The following is an 18,983-nucleotide window of genomic DNA, read 5'->3' as shown; positions in this document are numbered from 1 at the left end:
ACCTTTCCATCAGAGCTGCAGGGTCCGTGCCTCCACGTGTCAGGTGGAGACAACATAAAGAGACACGGGGAACGTTTAACTTCACATGAGGCATTGATAACAGCCGCTATCAAAGTAAAACAGGAAGTAAGACACAACTGAATGAGGATAAACAAGATTAACGTGACACAGGAGACATCACAGACAAAAACACAGCGTTGGTAACAGTAACTACAACCGAGAACAAAAGACTCAAACAACAAGATGAGAATATAAACCATGAAGAGAAATTATATTAGAAGATAGAGCAGGCGTGAAAGCGCGGGGGAAATAGAAACAACAGTTCTATTAATAGAAACCTGCAGACTGACCCACAGAAACAGCTTCAAATGCAGGACTGAAGTAACAGACTGGACTACAGACTAAAACTTATAATACACCCGAGGATCAGAAGTCCAGATACAAGTAAAACGTTTGACTGCAGAAGCTGCAGCATCACTGTAACAGTCACAGCTCTGCACTTCTTCATGTTGACACTAAATAAAATAATTTCATTTTCACTTACGTTCATTCAGAAATTCAGATCCCTTCATTTGTTGACTTCTACCAGCGTTTGGGTTTTTTAGTTGAGCAGTCAGAGCACGAAACGCAGACAAAGGAACAGAAAATATTTCTGTTATCTGGAGCTCATTTCCTGACAGTCAGCCCCTCCCCCCACGCTCGGCCAAGGTCTCACCGAGCACCTGTCAGTCATCCGGATGAGCTTTCATCTCCACCAAGGCTGATGTAATCCGTCTCCTCAAAGCCTTCCAGACCCCCGGTCTCTGAGCGACTCTGGGCTGCCTCAGATGAAAGGTGACAAAAGGAAGAGAAATGCGGTGAAATCGATGTTTGTCAGACCAGACGTGGGTCACAGATCTCACCCGATGGCAGATTCAGAGCTCTGCACACTTCAAGCAGCCGCTCAGTTGCATCGGCCAATCAAGAGGCACCGCTAACGACCTGCCAACACTCCCAGCGTTACAGCACTTCAGTCGTACAAAACAGATAATGAACAGAACAAATGTAGTGCTGGGAAAGTTTTCTCACATATTTGTCAGACTTTCATGTCTCAGATCATCAAACTCATTTTTATATTTTACAAAAACCTGGAACAGAGTGAGCGATGTAGTCAAAGCAACCTCGGAGTCCAGGAGGAAACTCTGGACTGGCAGGATGGGGATGGTGGAGAGTCTGGGCAGCTCCACAGAATACTTTAGTGGTTCTCAGCTGTAAACTGGGAGAGAAAGCCTGTGTTAGCGTCAGTGGTTTAACCGGCTCCACCTCAGTTAAACTGTTGGAGCGGTCATGCGTGCTGACGACAGTCGTTCCTGTTTCCCTCCAGGCTCTCTGCAGGGCGTGTACCAGCGGCGTCTCTACAAGGAGCTGATGAAGAACTACAACCCGTTAGAGCGGCCGGTCAGCAATGACTCCCACAGCCTGACCGTCCACTTCAGCTTCAGCCTGCTGCAGATCATGGACGTGGTAAGAACTGTTGCTTCAGTATGAACTGTTAATAATCCCTATTATTACGGCATCTGTGTGTGAGATCAGAGACTAGATGACTTCATACAGGACCAAGAAAGAAATGCTTAAAGGGGATCTTTAGAAGAGTGTGAGCTACTGGTGCATGTACTGGTGCATGTACTGGTGCACATGTTGTACCAATAATAACATTAACTGATATGTAAACATCAGTGTAATCACAGCTTCCTCGTCGTCTGTTGCTTCCTGTTTGTATTGTAGCATCTGAGCTGCGTTAGATAAACTTCACAGGTGCCTCCTCACTGTAACTATGACTGCAGGTCTTACTGGGAACCAGTGTGAATTCATAAAGTTAAATAAATCAAATAAATGAAGGATGATTGTGACTAAGGGCAACATATGACATATCATATGATAACCATGCAATGAAGATCTGGTATTGTGATCTTCTAACGCTATCATGAACACTTTAACCAGGATATGAGGGAGGGAAAGAGGGAAAGCAGGAGCAGAAATATCCAGATAACATCTGTGTTTGCACTGAATGTTTTGCTGTGTAGAGTTGAATGAATAAACTCAGACGGGTCGCCGACACGCTGCAGTCTGCACAGACGAGCAGCTCCGCTGCAGTGCTCTTTGCAGCAGCTTGTTCCCAGCTGACCGTCCTGCAGCAGCTACGTCACCGTGGAGGAATTTAAAGTGAATTTCTGCTTTTGCTGAGAAGAAAAATCCATTTTTTGCACATTTATTACAGTTAATTGTGTATTATCACAAACAGATTGCATATAACTGCCAACTTGACTCCACTCAGTGGCAGACTGGCTGAACCTTGTTGTCCACAGCCACAATGATTTTGGTGGAGCTGCATCTGAGACGCACCTCAGATTACTGCTTTTCTGCTTTTCACACAAACAAACTTCAGAAGCTCCCAGTCCTCGACCGTTTCTGCGGGTTCAGAGTGGACGTTTGCTCCAATTAGCCCGACTTCAGGGATGAACTTTCCTGCTGCGCGGCCCGACCGTGAGGCTGAGACATAAACTCAAACAAACGGATGCTGTGAGGAACTAAACGAGCTCAGCTCATTCGTTTCTACCTCACGCACATCTTACAGCCAGTTTAACAAACACTCGCTCTGCACCCTGCTAGCAGCCACAGCAGGAGGCAACTTTCATCTTTCATCTATCATGGCATGTGACAACAAGCGCGCACACACACACACATCAATTATTAGACATGTCAGAGTCCTGGCTGCAGAACTTTATTCAACCACAGTGCAGGGCAGCTAACACACACACACTCTTTCTAAAACTGCCTTTTGTCTCCGATGTGCAGTGAGTGTGTGTTTCATGGGTCTGCTCTCGTGTCTGTGTGTGTTTGTGCACACAGAGGAGATGCGATCGTGCTCCACGTGCAGCAGCTCCACCTTCATATGGACCCAGGCGTGGCCTCGGTGCTGTTCTGCATGTGTGAGGGTTTTGGATTGAGTGATTGTGGAGAGCGCCCCCCACAGTGTCTCTCATCGCTCCCGCCTCCTTCTGTCTGAATTTATGGGGGCGCCACAGTCCCACGGAGAAACAAGTTACTCATGAAACCTGAATCGGACCTAAATCTCTCACCGTGACAAAGTATAGCTTATTTTTACACAACGTTGGTATTTACATGAACTTTAAATTCACTTCCTGTCAGTGTGGGTTTTGGAGCAGGGAGCGCCAGCAGAGGCTCGGACAGAGTGGGGGGGAGGTCGGGTGAGGAGGGAGAAAGCAGCCGGCTCGTTTCAGGAATCGAACCAGTCGTAATATTTTAGTTTTTTATCATCTTTAACGATTGTTCTTGAAGGAGCTACTTGTTTTCATTTTGATGTATTGCTTCTTTAATGTTTTCTATTTTCTTTACTTCAGGAAGAATAGCTGTTGCCATGGTAACAAGTGATGTGGATCAGAATAAGGAACAAATGTAAGAAATACTGTTTAAATCTGAGTCTAACAGCACGTAAACGTTCAGAAGTAGCAAGAGTTCACAAACAGCTCCCCGTTAGCAGGAACACGCTAATTAGCTAAAGGGGTGACGAAGGCGTTCCACAGCACACGGCGAGGGAAACGTATTTTTGGGTGGGCTTGATGAGGTTCTTAATCAATATAAATGACTCAGCGTGAAGTTGGCAGGAAGCCGAGCGTTTAATTACCTGATGTCATGATTTCTCACTTCTGCAGCTTCATCTGAAGCGAATCTGTCGTTTCAAATATCTGCTTTGGTTTTGTTAGGAGGATTTTCCAGCATCACTTCTGTCTGCGTGCCGCTGCATCGCTGGCAGCAACCATCCCGGCAGCAACCATCCCGGCACGGTGCTTTTCCACCCCGAAGGTGAAAGGTGCCGTTTCCCTTGGCGACGTGTTTGATAGAAAGTTACAGACTTGAGGGTTTGACTCAAGTTTAACAGGAAAACATCCAAAATCCTAAGTTTGAACTTGTTTTTGGGTTCTTGATCTCCCCATAGCACCAGGATGTAACCGAAATATGGACCCAGCAGTCTCATCACGTAGACAGCTCAACATTCACTGCCCCACATAGCAAGCTGGTCTGGCCCAGATCTGGTGTCAAGCCGGCACTGCTGGCTGACTGGTGTCATGGCAGAGTCTATGTCAACCAGATGTGGGCCAGGTCTGGCAATGATGGCACTGTTTATGTTCCTATTTTCCTATTTCAGTTAGTAGACCTCAATGCCATGTTGCAATACTATACTGCTGTGGTAGCCAACGTTTCAAATGCAGGTTTTGCAGGTTTGTGAGTGCACACTTTATCGAAAACCTAGTTTACTCATTGTTACCACTGGGTGGCTGTAGCGCAGGAGGTAGAGCGGGTCACCTGCTGATCAGAAGGTTAGTGGTTCAATCTAGAGATGGCACGATACCACTTTTTTATGTCCGATACCGATACCGATATCATAAATTTGGATATCTGCCGATACCGATATGAATCCGATATAGTGTTTTTTAATCAACAAAACTGTTTTTTAAATATCTTGCTGCATTTTGTATAAGTTCATACTCAAGTTTAAAACAACAACTACACTAAAGCTATTCTGTTATACCTGTATGCAAAAAAAAAATATTTCATAGTTCAGCAATACTGATCAATCTAATAAACTTAAACCTACACCATCCTCCCTATTCTGGTATTTTAAAGAGTACTTAGCATATATATTAAGCAGCCTAACTAATAGGGTTCCAACTCCCAGCAACAACAAAAATAAATAAATAAAAAATAGGGAACCACCCCTCACGCTCCACCTCATGATGCTTAATCGACATAATCAACCTTAATTTGATGCAGTGTGAAAAAAAATGCACAGAAATCAATTATTTTTCAAGAAATATTAAATAGATTCAACATCTTTCTTCAACAAAATTGCAGACTGCACAGATGGTACCTTCCCAAAGGAAAAAGTACTATAGCTTACTAGGGTATATATATTAGACTTAATAGTTACTATATACAGTAATTGACTTCTATTCCTTTTACATCAAATTAAAACTTTGGGTGTCAGATAATTATTTATTAAAAGCTCGACATTTTAAATGAGAATAAGAAAGAAAAGTATGTCTTTGTGCCCCCTTTTCCCTGTTAATGCCCTATCGGCCCCCCTGGCTAAACTTTGCTAGATCCGCCCCTGCACAGTTACCAGCGTCAGCTAAGTAGAAAAAGATCCTGGTGTAGAAAGTAATATTAAATACATTCTAACAACAGCTGATCAAGCTTAAACGTGCTGCTGTTGTTCAGCCGCTGGTTTCCTCTTTCTGGCGCAAAGTGGGCCAAAAACAAACTAGAGACACGGACTCGCGACAGAAAAGCCGATCAGCTGATCGTTAAGCAGTTTCATGATTGAAGTAGCAGCAGGAGAGAGAGAGAGAGAGAGAGAGGCAGTCGCTTGTTAAGCTTAACGCAGGAATGCTTTACAAACATTCAGAGATGGACTTACACACTTGCTTTACTTCTCTCGGGGATAACTTTGTCGGAGATGAAATGCCGGGTTGCTAGCGAAGCTCCAAATGCTATCCAGACCACCGACAGGTCCCGCATGCCACAGCCGCTCTATCACGTGATGCATACTGCTCCGACGTGCTAACGTTCTGAGGTGAGTTACGGCGCGTTGCAAGTTTTGTGAGGTGCTTTCGTGATATTTAATGGATCGGATTACATTTTTTATTTTTCTCCGATATCCGATCCAGTAATTTAGGTCAGTATCGGACCGATACCGATACGTAATATCGGATCGGACCATCTCTAATTCAATCCCTGACTGCTCCAGTCTGCATGTCAAGAGTGAGAATGTGTATGAATGTAGTTAGAGCACTCAGCTTAGAGAAAGTGTGTGAATGTGGCATGTTGTAACCCGGGAGAGAAGAAAAGTGCTGTATAAGAATCAGTGTCTGAGTTTCGTCATGTTACTTCTGCATTATTATGTCCCGGCGCATTTTGTTATACATGGCTTGATTAAGGTACATATCAAGCTGACATCTGGGGCCAGAGCTGAAACTGTTCTGGGCCAACACAGGGCCTTGTGCTGACCCATGTGTGGGCCAGATCTGGGCCACCAAAGGGCCGTCATTCTTTGCGGTAGGCAGGCCATACCAATTTTGCTATTTGGGGCAAAACACCATTTTCCTTTAATCACCCACTAAAGTATCTCTGTGTTCATCTGTTGCTTTATCTGCTGGTTTCTCCTCGACTCCAGTCCTCATCCACTCCTAACATCATTTATTTCTTCGTGGTACCATTCATCAGACACTTTCCTCCGTCTCAGCCCATCTGAGCTCGCCTGATCAGTCTGCATCCATTTTTAAAAGACTTCATCTTTCCTCTGGGAAACGCGGTTTCGTTCGTAACATTAGGATCCTTTCTCAGCGCTCATTCATCACCACTTATTAATACGAGATAACGACACAGTATCAGATTCAGCTGAGCACAGGAGCAGCTTTTGATCTCCTGCAGCCTTTTTACAGATTTAAGATGCTGCAGGGTTGGATATCAGGTTGTTCATTTATCGTCTGTACTCTGCTGAATCTTTTTGTTGGATACCAGCAGGACCTCCACCTGCCTCCATCTTCCTGACATCAACATTCACACACAGTAAGAGCAGTAATCTCTATAAAAACTCGTTTTCATTCAGTCTTTTCAACTCTTGGTTCTGGGCGATGGGATAAAGTGCCATCCTACCTGCTGTTTAAATATTTTATATGTGAGGGGCAGCCTATCAGAGGAGTGGGAGGAGCTAAAGCAGCCAGCCTCAGTACTTACTTTACTGTCCAGGATTACAGGATGGACTGTTTGCTGATGACCTGATGGTTAAGTTTATCATTTAGCTGTATAATATATATAATACTATGTACGTCTTCGGCTCGTGATCGTCTCTCATCCCCCCACCCCTCCCCACCCCCCTCCACTGTGATTTTTGGGCTTCATCAGCTCGTATCATCTCATCAGCTGCTGAGCACCATTTCACAGCTGCTGCCGTTTTGCCCCATTGCTCCCGAGTTTTATATCCACACTGGTGGGTTTTCCTTCTGGCTGACTGGTCGGTCTGGTCTGTGAGTCACAGGTGCGATTGAGGCTGAGAAAAGGGCAACCCTGGTTTCTCCGTCAGGCTGCTGCTACTGTGGCTTTTCTCCTTACTGTATGAGAGTACCTGGTTTTCTTTTATAGAATAGCACTTTATTTTCATTGTACATGTACAATGAAATGGTGGGTGACCACACCCACTGGGCTGGAATTAAATATAAAGAGTAGACAGCAGGAAAACAGGATATATAGACAAACATAAGAGAGAGGTGCACATTAGAGAACAGTTTCAAAGTGCTTGAAAGAAGCGCAAAAGGACTGGACAGAGTCTGTGTGAGTGTGCTATGTGCCCCACCCAGAGCCTCCGGGGGGGGCAAAGTCAGTGTTTTGGGTGGTGTTAATGACCCTCTGTGCAGCCTTCCTGCTCTCGGTCGTGGCCCCTGAGTACAAACTCCAGGCAGGAGGAGAGCACGCTCTCCACTGAGGAGCTGTAGATGTTACTCTTCCTCAGGAGACGGAGGAAGTGCAGCAGCTGCTGGGCCTTCGTTACCAGGGCGATGGTGTTGTGGGTCCAGGTGACATCAGCACAGATTGATGGATTTTTAAAAACGTATAATTAACCTATTAAAAAGACATACGAGTGGGTTTGCAGTTTATGGAAGCTACCATGTTCCTGTGCTTTATCGTCAGAGAAACTGTTCTCAGCATCAAAGAAATGAAAACCCAAAGGAAAGCGACGACGCCACGGGCACTTTACAGCCTCATCCAGAGTAAATGGAGTCGAGGTAAACAGAGGTTTGTTCTATGACTGCCATCGTAGCGAGGATTATACAGCTGGAGTAAGAAAACAGGATACGTTTGACTGCAATCTGCACTCTACGGACAAATACCTGCGATTACATTTACAACTGTAACTGTAACCAAACACGAGCTTTTCCTGATCCAAACCAAACAACTAGCATAGCAATAACTGAACAAGCAGTTTTCTTAGAATCAGTTATCAACCAGTTATAAACGTTATCATTTCATAGTTTAATGGCAGATAACTTCTACGTTTAGCTATAAATTACACAAGTTTTCTAGTTTTCTTGGCTCATTGCTGCAGGCTTTTCAGCAGGAGCATAGTGAGAGCGATTGTGTAACCACTGCAGGCGTCCTGCAGATCCTGGGAGGAAGTTTTGGCTTCTTTTCATATCAAACAATCTGCTCTCCAGGTGCATTTCCTGCTCTAATATATGGTTTCCTGGTGCAAGAAAGAACTTGTCTGACCTTTAAATGTAGGCGTTCTTTCAAAGAGGTTTATTTGTTCAAGCATACTCTTTGTTTTTCATGTGGCTGCAGTCAGCTTAGCATACAGATAATACTCGTTAGTAACTGGAGGTCAGTCCTTAAACTTTTAATATTCTTTCCTCTGTAGACTCTCCCTCCTCCAACGTGCCGGCCACTTGCTTACATCCTCATCTTTTAATTCTTTCAGTACGCTCGGCTGCCTGAGAATGTATTAACAGGCTGGACATTCATCAAAGTGACATTATTCGCATTCATCCTCCCCTCTGCCGGCGCTCCACATGTTTAAGATTAATTTACAGGGACGAAGGAAACGCTGGAGAATAGACTGTCTTTTAACCGTGACTGCAGAGGAGTGTTCAGTCATATGCAAACAACAGAAGCTCCTTTAACCCAAAAGCATCTTTGGCCAAGATGACCGCACAATCCATCAAAGCCCTTATGAACCCGAGTTAGAGATGATCAGCGATCAACACCTGCTTCCTAACATCAGCAGCTCAGAGCAGCTGAACTCACCTGAGACTGTAGGAATCACCAATACATATGAGTTCATGTGTTCAGTCTTCATTTCATGTCCCTCCAGTTTTTATGAACAGCAAAGTTTATGAACTGTTTGGGAAATGGAAGCGCACGTGACTCCAGATTCACCACCGAGCCTCTTGCGCCGCTCAAACCCAGAGTTTGTTTTTTGCGTATTTTTTGTGAAAATGTCATAACCCCCCCACTGAAGCAGAGATTCATCCTACTCAGCTGAGTCTGAGTCGCCAGCAGCAGGATCCTCATGTGCGTCTGCAAAGTTGTTGTGAACTTGTTAGTTATGCCTCTCTGCAGCCGGCTTCTTTATGCAGAAGTTGTTCTGGTTCAGAGCACTGAGGAAACAGCTCTGTGGCCACCGCTGTTATTCCAGCACCAACATTCCCCTGCTTCAGAGTGCTGCTAGCATCTACTAATAACCAGTGAGTGAAAACACATCCGTGTGGAGGAGGGGGACGTGACACATAAAAGCACCAGCAGGACACAAACCAATGTCTCCGGCATGTAAACCTGCGGCTTGACCGCATTTATGTGACTAACATGTGACTATTATCTGTTAGAAGACAGCATTGCTGCAGCTGCTGCATAAGAACATCAGCTTGATGGGCAGAAACCTGTTACGACTCGTCTGAATAACGTCTCAGTGAGTGGCCACGTTGCAATCTACACTGTGAGGGTGTCTTTCTTTGGATCCAGACAAATGTCTGTAACGTGTTTGCCGTCGGGCATCTCTGCTGATGAAACTGAGCTGTGAAGCTTCTCTCACAGGAGTCGGGGAAAGGAACGTATTCAAAGTGCAACAGAGCAAAGAGCAGAATTGGTTTTATTGTAAAATTAAATCCCAACTTTAAAAGGCACATTTTTGTGGGGCGTTGTTCCAGGCAGAGAGGCCCAGGTGTTCGTCTCGTCCTGGTCACACACCTGAACCACGTCAACAAAGTAGCAGCTTTACTCCGAGTCGCTCCGTAATGAAGGATCACCTTGTGTCTAAGGGAGAGGCGTCGCGTCAAAGAAGCTTATTTCCACCACCTGCGTCCATTAAACTGTTCTTTCTGTCACTACTCAGAGCTCGTGGCACAGGTGGTAAATCGACAGCTTCTCATTAACTTCTCACCAGCACAGCGGAGCGGTGCAGCATTTATATCACACCTGACGCCACATCAAACCTGCTGTCAGTTCCCTTCACCTGTGAACAGGACGCTGAGACACCTAAACGCTGGTCCAGGGTGGGTCCACTTCACCCACCTCAGACTGGAGGGTGCTAATTCTCCTTCACCCCACTTCACAGGCTCATTTAACTGCCCCAGTGTGAGGTGGGGGTCACCACCCCAAAGCCCAAAGAATGACATCATGAGCAGATAAGATTTCCTTCAGAGTCATTTTGTTGGTTTGTCCTCTTCACACCATGATGCGCGCTCTATCCTGGTTTCTGCAACTGTACCTGTAGAAAAGCAAGCCTAACCTCTCAGATGGACCGTTCATTGTAACCGAGGCGTTGATCGCCTTTCTTCTTTTTCTGTTTCAGGACGAGAAGAACCAGGTGCTGACCACCAACATCTGGCTACAGCTGGTGAGTTTTCTTTCTGGTAAAAGATTAAGATGATCGTAGAAAAGGGTCCAGACGGTTCTTACACCAACTGTAAACATTCGTTTTCACAGCTTCAACCCACTGACTGTATAAAGATGCACATGAATATTACATCTGTTAATGTTGTTCTGAGCTCGTGCTTGTGGTGCTCAGGTGAGCCGCCTTTACCTGTCAGGCACGCTGGAAACATCAGCGGTTTCCAGGAGACGTAGTTTCGAGTCTTTTTCCTCTTTTCTGTCTTTTTTATATGTTTTTACATTTGCAGCCGAGGCTGAGCGCGTTCTACGCCTCAGTGAGAATCCAACATGTCAAACTTTATCTTGAGGGTATGTTTGTGCCAGCTTTGACATTTAGAAATGGACGTCCCTTTTTGGGGGGAGTTTAGTGTAATGATCCATAACTCACTGCCGGAGGATTAGTTCAAGATATGAGCTAGCCCTCCACCCAGCCTCCCCCTGCCGTCACCTGCAGAGAGTTAACGCAGGGTGTCCGCCAGCCGTCGCAGGCGGGAGTATCGGTGGCAGTCGGGATGGCGAGCAAACTGACTGTTGGTAAAATAAAGCGAGCAAACACTGACGATGAGTAAAAGCCTGCAGCCACGCCGCCCCATCCTTCCACAGAGGATGAACTCCAGCTCTGCCACTTGACCCAGATACAGTGAGTTTGCTGTGATGGAGAAAAACTCCAAAAAGCAGCGCCAGCGCCGCCTCTCTGTCTCCAAGAATGCTCCGTGAGCCTCGCCACCTCCTGCTCTTTGACGCTTTACATCTTCTCCGTTCGCTTTGAGCCGGTCTCGCTCGGAGGAAAGCCAGTTTTCTTTGTTTTCCTCGGGCAGGGCTGACTCTGGTGTGAATGTCAAAGCTAATGGCGAGCACAGGAATCCATTAAGAGAGCTCCTTAAGCCCACTTCACACAGCTGTCCAAATTTAATTAGGTTTCATATCAGGGCCTGTGGAATGTGCGTTTGTACGGTGGCGCTGCACTAATCCGGCCTAATCTGCTCCTCTCGGATGGAAAGGTTGGTTCCTCCCCAGAGGCTCTCCCAGGACCAATGACTGTTTTGGCTTAATTTAATTTGGCTTCAGCTCCTCTTCCTCCTCCTCTGCTGCTGCTGGAGTCATTGTTCAGGGTTTTATTGTGAAGGGGAAGAATGTCTTTAAGCGAGGAGAAACATTTCTGCAGCCGGAGCTGGGAGGCTTTTTAATGTCAGTGTTCCTGCAGCTTTTGTTCGTTTCCTCCTGGCAGACGAGAAACTTTGACTCACCGTGAGAGTAAAAACTGCCTCCTGGATCACATTTCTTCCTTCAGGGGCTCAGAAAGAGCTTTCACGTTTATTCTGCAATGATTTTGTTGAGCATTCGTCTCATTTACAAGCTGTTTGTACCCAGACGCACAGACTCAGAGCAGCATAAAGGAGCGTAAACACAGAAAAATGACGCTGTACTTTAACTGTTACTCCACTTAAAATGATTTTTCATTAATGAACAAAGCAAATGAGCAGTGAGGATATTTACCGCCTTAAACACATTAGCTGTGATGGTCTTTGGCCCTCAGGTTAAAGTTTTGGTTTTGAGATTTATCTTCAGCTCCAGTATTTTTTATACTTTTTAGCCCTCAGCCATGAAAGGCTGCTGGAGGGTCGAGAGCAGCAGACGCTGTAGAGCACAGAGTTTGAATATCAGTGACCTCAAGGTCAAAGTCAGAGGTGCAAATGTAGACACTAAAGAGTCACAAACCCAGGGCACAGAGATGTTACAGGTCTAATCAGAAAGACTATTCCTCGAAGGGGAAAGCAGGAATGAAACAAACCAAATAATAATGAATAAAATCGATGCACTAAAATCTCACACAGTCCTACGATTGTCCTACGACCTACAACGAAGCGGTTAAAGACAGGAGAGGAATTCCTCTTCCAGAGCGGGGATCAGCTTAGTCCCAGGAGGACGAGGAGAAGCCTCCCGTCTCGTCCCTCCACCTTGCACTCCGCAATCGGTCCCTCGCTCGCTGCCATCACCTCTTCCCTCGTGTCATCGCCCTGACAACAGACAGATTCTGGCTAGAACCATCGCTTGGGAAGCTGGCCTGGCTAATAGCCATGCCGACCCTCAACACGGTTGCTCCCGGCGAACAACAGTGGAGACAGCCGTACTCGATCACGCATGGTTCTCCCCGCTGGTCGCCATCTCTGTCGCTGGAAACTGGGACGCTGGTATTTTGTTATTTCCTGGGTGATCAGCCTTAATGATCGCGTTGACTTCCACGCCTCTGTCCTGCGTTTGGGTCTGAACGTCCTCTGGGATTAATGACACACACAGCCACATGACATCAGTTAGTTTCCACAATGAATGCAACAATGTAACACGCAGGTATTTAGTCCAGACTCTGATGACTGTCATGACATCACTGCATCAAAATGACTGATGAGGATAAAAATGTTTAGAGTTGATTCAATATTCAGGGCAAAAAAAGTAAAAGTTGTTATCATAAGTGTGCATTCACATGCTGCCCTGTGATTGGTTGATTAGCTACTCGTGTTAATAAGCGTCTGGACCTAATGAAGTGGCCAGCGAGTGTAATAAACATGAAATTCTTCTTCTTCTTGTAATAAAATAACAGCAGCTCGAAGTTAAACCATTAAAATAAAATATCTAAAATATTGTATTTACCTCACGATTTTACTGCTTTACTGCTTACATCCGCCTGTGGTGACGACAGGATCATCTTCAGCTCTTCAGCAGCTTTTACATGTTTAGTCGTGTTGAAACAAATAATTAAAGTGTTTGGAGAGGTCTTATAATAATCAGCGGCTCTTTCAGAGTTCCAGAGTCTCCCTGAAATCTTCCAGAATAAAAGCGGTGATATCCGGCCTTGTCTCTGAGCTGCTGCATTTCTCTCTTTCTTTCTGAACCTTATCTCGTGGATCAGTCGGCCTCTCCCTTTGTACTGTGCAGGTTTCTGTTGGTCTTATGCAGCTCTGACTTGTGAAGCTTTGGAGGCTTTGAACATCCTCCCTGCTCATTGAAATTACCTGTGAGCTCTCAGAATCAAACCGGCTTCCTCGGCGTGTTCTGAAGTTTCTCACATGTTGTAGTCTCAGTGGTTTCCATGCTAATGCTAACGGAGCGAGGAGTTAATGTTGTGTTTTATTACGTATTTCAGCAAACCTCACGGAGTCAACATATTCCTCCTGAAAGCTAAGAAGTAAAACGTCATCCCAACTCTTTTAATATTTCAACAGTCGCAAGAATTGAATATGTGAAATGAAAACTGAAGGCCTTTGGATGAAAGCGCTCTGATCTAAATCACCAAATCTCTCAAACTGGAAAATTAATTGGATTAATCTTAATATTTAATTAGTAAAAAATAAAATATTTAGGCTTCTCTGTTTGCTCCGTACGTCTCAAAAACAGGCTGAAAATCACCTTTAAGCTTTGCTGCTTTACACGCTCGTGCGTCTGTGACGCTTTGACCCAGTTTCTCCAGCTTTGCTGACAGTTACAGTTGAGCAGCACGGTGCACTGAGGGACGGTTCATCCAGGTGCACATTCAGGTGTTCACAAGCAAAGCAGCAGCTCTGCATTACTGATGGCTTCCATTACAACAGCTGGCCTGTGTTACCTTTGTAAGGGATCACGTGTAATCAGAGTAAATGATGGAGAATAAATCAGTAAACGATACACAGCACAAGATGTACTGGCTGGTTTACCAAAACATTTCTTATAACTTTAACTGAAACCAGCTAATTGTTTCTAATTTGTGATGGAGCAGTTTTACAAAGTCTAATGCGGGAGGCTAACGTCGTTTAGCTAGCCTCCTGCATTATTTGGTCACGTTATTTACTTATAACTAAATAAGTATCAACTTTACATAAATGTATCTACTGCTCTCACCTGAAACAGTAAAACAGCAGCTCTGGGTTAATGATGGCTTCCATTACAATAGCTGGCCTGCGTTTCTTTGTGCCGCTGCCACCTACTGGTGAAACTAAATATCACTTTAACACCACATCAGATGGGAGCAAACGAGCTGTTTGCGCTGTGCTAAATGTAATGATGTAAACTACTGTCATAACAAAAGCAAAACGAGGGGAGCACGACCACATTCAAAGAACAAGAATTCTCAGCCTTGTTTTTAACACTCAGGGTGACACAATACCAAACCCCATTATCCAAACTCTCGGCATCACTTAACACCGGATAAAAGAGCTGAGATCCGCAGCTTTGTTGTTGGTGTAAATGTAATAATCCAGCTGTGATCCCTGATAATGCTGAGTAATTACAGAGTGAGAAGAGAGCCCGTTTTACACCATGACACGGTTGGAAATGTGTATTTGGTGAAGTCTAACTGTTAGTGACACACTTTTATTGATCTGTCAGATGAACAAATCTGCAGTGATGCAGCAGTAACTGAGCCTGTGGGCGTTTACGCGCCATCAGTGCGTCCAACCAGTGAGGCTGCTTTACTCTGACGTGATGCTTACAAAATAAGTGATGACATGTCTTTGACAGACGCGATGATGAAAGGACATTAATGGTAATGGAGTGTTTCTTGTGTCATAACTTAAAAGTTATTATATGCACAGCGTCACGTTTTTGTCAAACATCAGATGCGCCCTGCATTTTTTACAAAAGTCAGAGGCTTTTTGAGGGGAAATATCTCTGCAACAGTTCAGCTCTCAGTGGAGTCCTCCGGGAAAAACATTTCAACTCAGTGACAGGAAGTAAACAAGATGAAGAGGGATGTGCGACTTTCAGTCACCACAGCCTCAAACCGTCAGCACGGACCACAGAACTCGGAGAAGCTCGGAGACGTAACGAGGGCCGAGCCTGCCGGGGAGCCAAGTATGCAAATGAGGCGATTCTTGGCGGCGCTCCGTCCTCTCAAACACCCGGAGCTAACAATGGCTGTTACATAAGATCCATCAATGTAATCTGGATTTCACCAGCTGAGATTTGGAGGTCAGGCAAACAGGAGCCAGCTGCTGCTGATCACACAGAAGAATCACATCTGTGTGATTTTACTGTTAGCCCATCATTTATGCAGGTTTCACAGAAATACAGTGAATTTGTGGAAAACCGTGTTTATTTTTATTTTAACTAATTTGCATTTTTCTGTGTAATTTTGAGTACGTATTATGTTAAGACATGCTTTTATTTTATTGATTTATTTATTTTCTCCCCCTTTTAATCTGCAATGGTTCAGTCCAGAATCTATTTGGGCTGTGGCTCAACCAATTAGCTGTCACCACCTCAACTGGTCAGCTGGTTTATTTGTGAAGGTGTGATTGGTCCATGTGTATTTTTTTTCTGTTTGCTGTTTTTTATTTAAAGATGCCGAAACGCGTCGGTCACTTAATAAATCTGTTCCCGGTTACTTTAAGCATCGGTGGAGTGTTCATGTCATCAAATGTTTACATACAAGTTTTTTTTAAGAAAGACCCAAAAACAGGACACATTAGCCAACAACATAAATATTATTTAAACCCAAACAAACAGGTTATAAACCTGGAGGATTAAAAGCAAGAGTGTACACGTTAGCTCAGCTGAAAAACACGAACGATCCGTTCGGCTCTGAGCAGAAATGTTGAGCTAAAATAATATTATTGCAAAGCTGCTCCGTTCTTCAGCATGGAAACCAACACGTGTTAATGTTAGCATCATCATACTGGAGCCTTTTATGGTAATATGGCAGGAAAACTATAATACTGGCTATAGCTAGGTTTCATTTGACGTAGACGTGACGTCGACGTAAAGCGCGAAATTTGACTGGCGGTCGGAAGTGAAAAAGATAAGCGCAAAATCACAGACAGACAGTACGCAAAATGCCTATGTCCTGTTGTGTTTACGGATGCTCCAGTAGGTCGACCAGAGAAAATGATAAACGGTATTTTAGGGTACCAAAAATAGCCCAACGAAGAGGAGAAAAATGGAAAATTCTAACCGAAAAACGTAGGAAAAAATGGATTTTAAATTTACGTTTACAGTCGGGAGGAGCAGAGTCTGCCAATGCCCGTGTCTGCAGCGACCACTTCGTCAGAGGTAATGTTATGTTTGCAAACGAACTTATTAGCATTAGGTTGTCGTTAAATTCTCGTTTACTTAGTGCTTTTAAGTTAGTAGTCTAATATTGACTTGATTGGGACTATAGGCTGCCCAAGTGCTTTGGATGACGAAGAGTCGGAGGACTGGGCTCCGACGGTCAATCTCGGCTACGAACGAAAACCCAGATCGGAATCAGTTCTCAAACGAGAGAAAAGAATGAAGCTTAAGGCAGAACAGCATCGATGTGCAGAGGCGATTTTGGATATGCAACAGACGGCTGAGAGCCCGGATTTGAGCCTAGTGACAGTGGAGAACAGGCTACTAACCCTGCCATACAATTGCAATGAGCTGCAATCACTTCTCCATCCTCCTTTGCAATTACCCAAGTCTTCAGAGGTGTCTCGTTAGACCGCTGAGAATGGTTTACCTTGAAACAAACAACTGTCACTCTAACGAAGTCCTAAGGATGTGGCATGTTTGTTGACGTTAAAGCCGCTACCGCTAACTGTTAGCGTGTTTAAGATAAAGCAATATAAGAACAAACACTCACCCTTGCAAACACCAAACTGTATCCATCACGGAGACGTTTTGTTCCAAGGTTGTGGACCCACCCGCTGACAAAAAAATTGTACGCCTCCAGACTCTTGAAAGCTTTCATTTGCTGCCTAGTGTAGTAAGAAGTCTGGAGGACCAAGTAGTTGGTGATATCCACAGCCTCGATAGTAGGCAAATCCTTTACTTCTGTGGTGTATTCGGACATTTTCAAAGAATACGGATCACGTCCGATATATTTTTTAACTATCTGTTTATATCTCTCCCGAGAAACGGGGTCTAAAGTTGCACAATAGCTGCTCTCCTGACTCTCCACAGTGTCCTCCATGTTTACTTCCGCCCTCCACTCAAAAATCGCGCTGCCTCCGCACGTCATCAGAACCACGTGACCGCAACCCAACTATTGAAGGGGGCTAAAAATAACTGCTGTTGACGTGGATGACCTTCATGTGAAGTCTGACAATCACAGTGTCGAGATCCTGCTTTGTAACTCACTGAATGCACAGAGCGCCAAATAAAGTCTGCGACTCCACACAAACACATGTGGGTACGAGGTGGGTCGGTCCATTGGTAACATGGGGTTTTTGTATGCGTGTTTGCAGTACTGGACAGATTTCTACCTGCAGTGGAACACGTCCGACTATCCAGGCGTGACCAACGTCAGGTTCCCCGACAGCCAGATCTGGAGGCCCGACATCCTGCTGTACAACAGGTACCTGTGTGCTGCGGGAGAGCAGCCGAACCACTCGGTAACGGAGCCGGGAAGAGATTACTCCATCTTTGTTCTAAATGTATCCCAGTGTGTTAGCTGCACAGCTGATAACCTCTAACCCGATCTTTAGAGCAGGACGTACAGACTAAAGTTTCCTGGTGTAGCTGCCCCAAGTATGAAAAATGTCAGAACGGCGATGGAGCGTCACGATCGTTCGTCTTCTGGTTGATCTGCAAAGTTTCTGAAAGAAATCAATAAACCAGAAATCAGTTTGTCTCCTGGTGGAAGCCAAAGACATCTCTCAGTTTGAGGTTTTATTTCTTTGTTGCCGAGTCAGCCATCCTGTTATAGATGCTAAAGTTAGGCTCTCTCCTGTAAGCATGAACACCTCGCTGTTAACATCGGGGCTGTGGGAGGCTCTCTGCTGGTGGCGCTTCAGCTCATTAACCGAGCTGCAAAGTTTGATCCTTGGAAGTGGAGGGGGTGGGTGGTTGTCAGAGGGAATATTGACCCGGCTGGTTTTAATGAGGCAGACCCAGCTCACAGGACCAGAGCCTGACGGTGAATGATTATCAGCCAGTGGGTTCACTTTTACAGCAAACTTCCTGTCTGCCATTTCTGTTGGATGAGACCTTATAACATTTAGCTTTGCATCGCTGTACTTCAGTCTTATTACATGTTGGCTGGACACATTCATTGATACCAATACATCTGCATCTGAGCTTTTATTGGCAGATGGCTCCAGTTCTATGGGCAGAAATCTGTGCCATCAGAAACTGAATTTGAATAAGTTCAATTTGAATTTGAATTGCTCAGATTGAATCTGAATTGTAACTTGAATAAATGCTTTTGAAAACTGAATTTGAATTAGTCTAATTTGAAATTGAATTTTATATTTTGAAAATGAATTGATTTGCTTTGAAACTGCATTTTATCCTTTAAAAATTCAGCTCTCGAATAATTTCAATTTCAGTTCCAAAATTCAGTTTTTTGGAACTTACATCCGGTTCCAGTTCAAGAGCAGATTAATAGAACTACGTTTTACTAGCGGACGGAAAGTGTTACTGACGGGAATTTACAGCGTCTTGAGCTGAATTAAGACTTCAGAAGTCATTCGTCATGTCGAATGACCAGCGGATAAACTCTCAGGTTGGTAATAAATGTATTACATATATAAGAACAAGCGTCATGTTAACAAATGATAGCCGTA

The 18,983-nt window shown here is 44.7% G+C and overlaps 1 protein-coding gene across 1 annotated transcript in view; it reads left to right on the top strand.

The window, feature by feature from the left end:
- Positions 1–18,983, top strand: part of LOC147326830 (neuronal acetylcholine receptor subunit alpha-7-like) — a 60,212-nt gene that overhangs the window by 6,068 nt on the left and 35,161 nt on the right. The window contains exons 2-4 of the mRNA XM_086302186.1: positions 1,364–1,503; positions 10,406–10,450; positions 17,664–17,773. Coding sequence (XP_086158312.1) covers positions 1,364–1,503; positions 10,406–10,450; positions 17,664–17,773 — 295 coding nt within the window. The remainder of the gene's footprint in view (positions 1–1,363; positions 1,504–10,405; positions 10,451–17,663; positions 17,774–18,983) is intronic.

This window comes from Aulonocara sp. 'chitande type north' Nkhata Bay, linkage group LG7 (assembly GCF_057382095.1).
Source record: "Aulonocara sp. 'chitande type north' Nkhata Bay isolate Kocher_YH1m ecotype deep benthic linkage group LG7, A_spYH_male_GT1.1, whole genome shotgun sequence".
Classification (NCBI taxonomy): Eukaryota; Metazoa; Chordata; class Actinopteri; order Cichliformes; family Cichlidae; genus Aulonocara; species Aulonocara sp. 'chitande type north' Nkhata Bay.
This window is presented reverse-complemented; position numbering and strand designations above follow the sequence as displayed.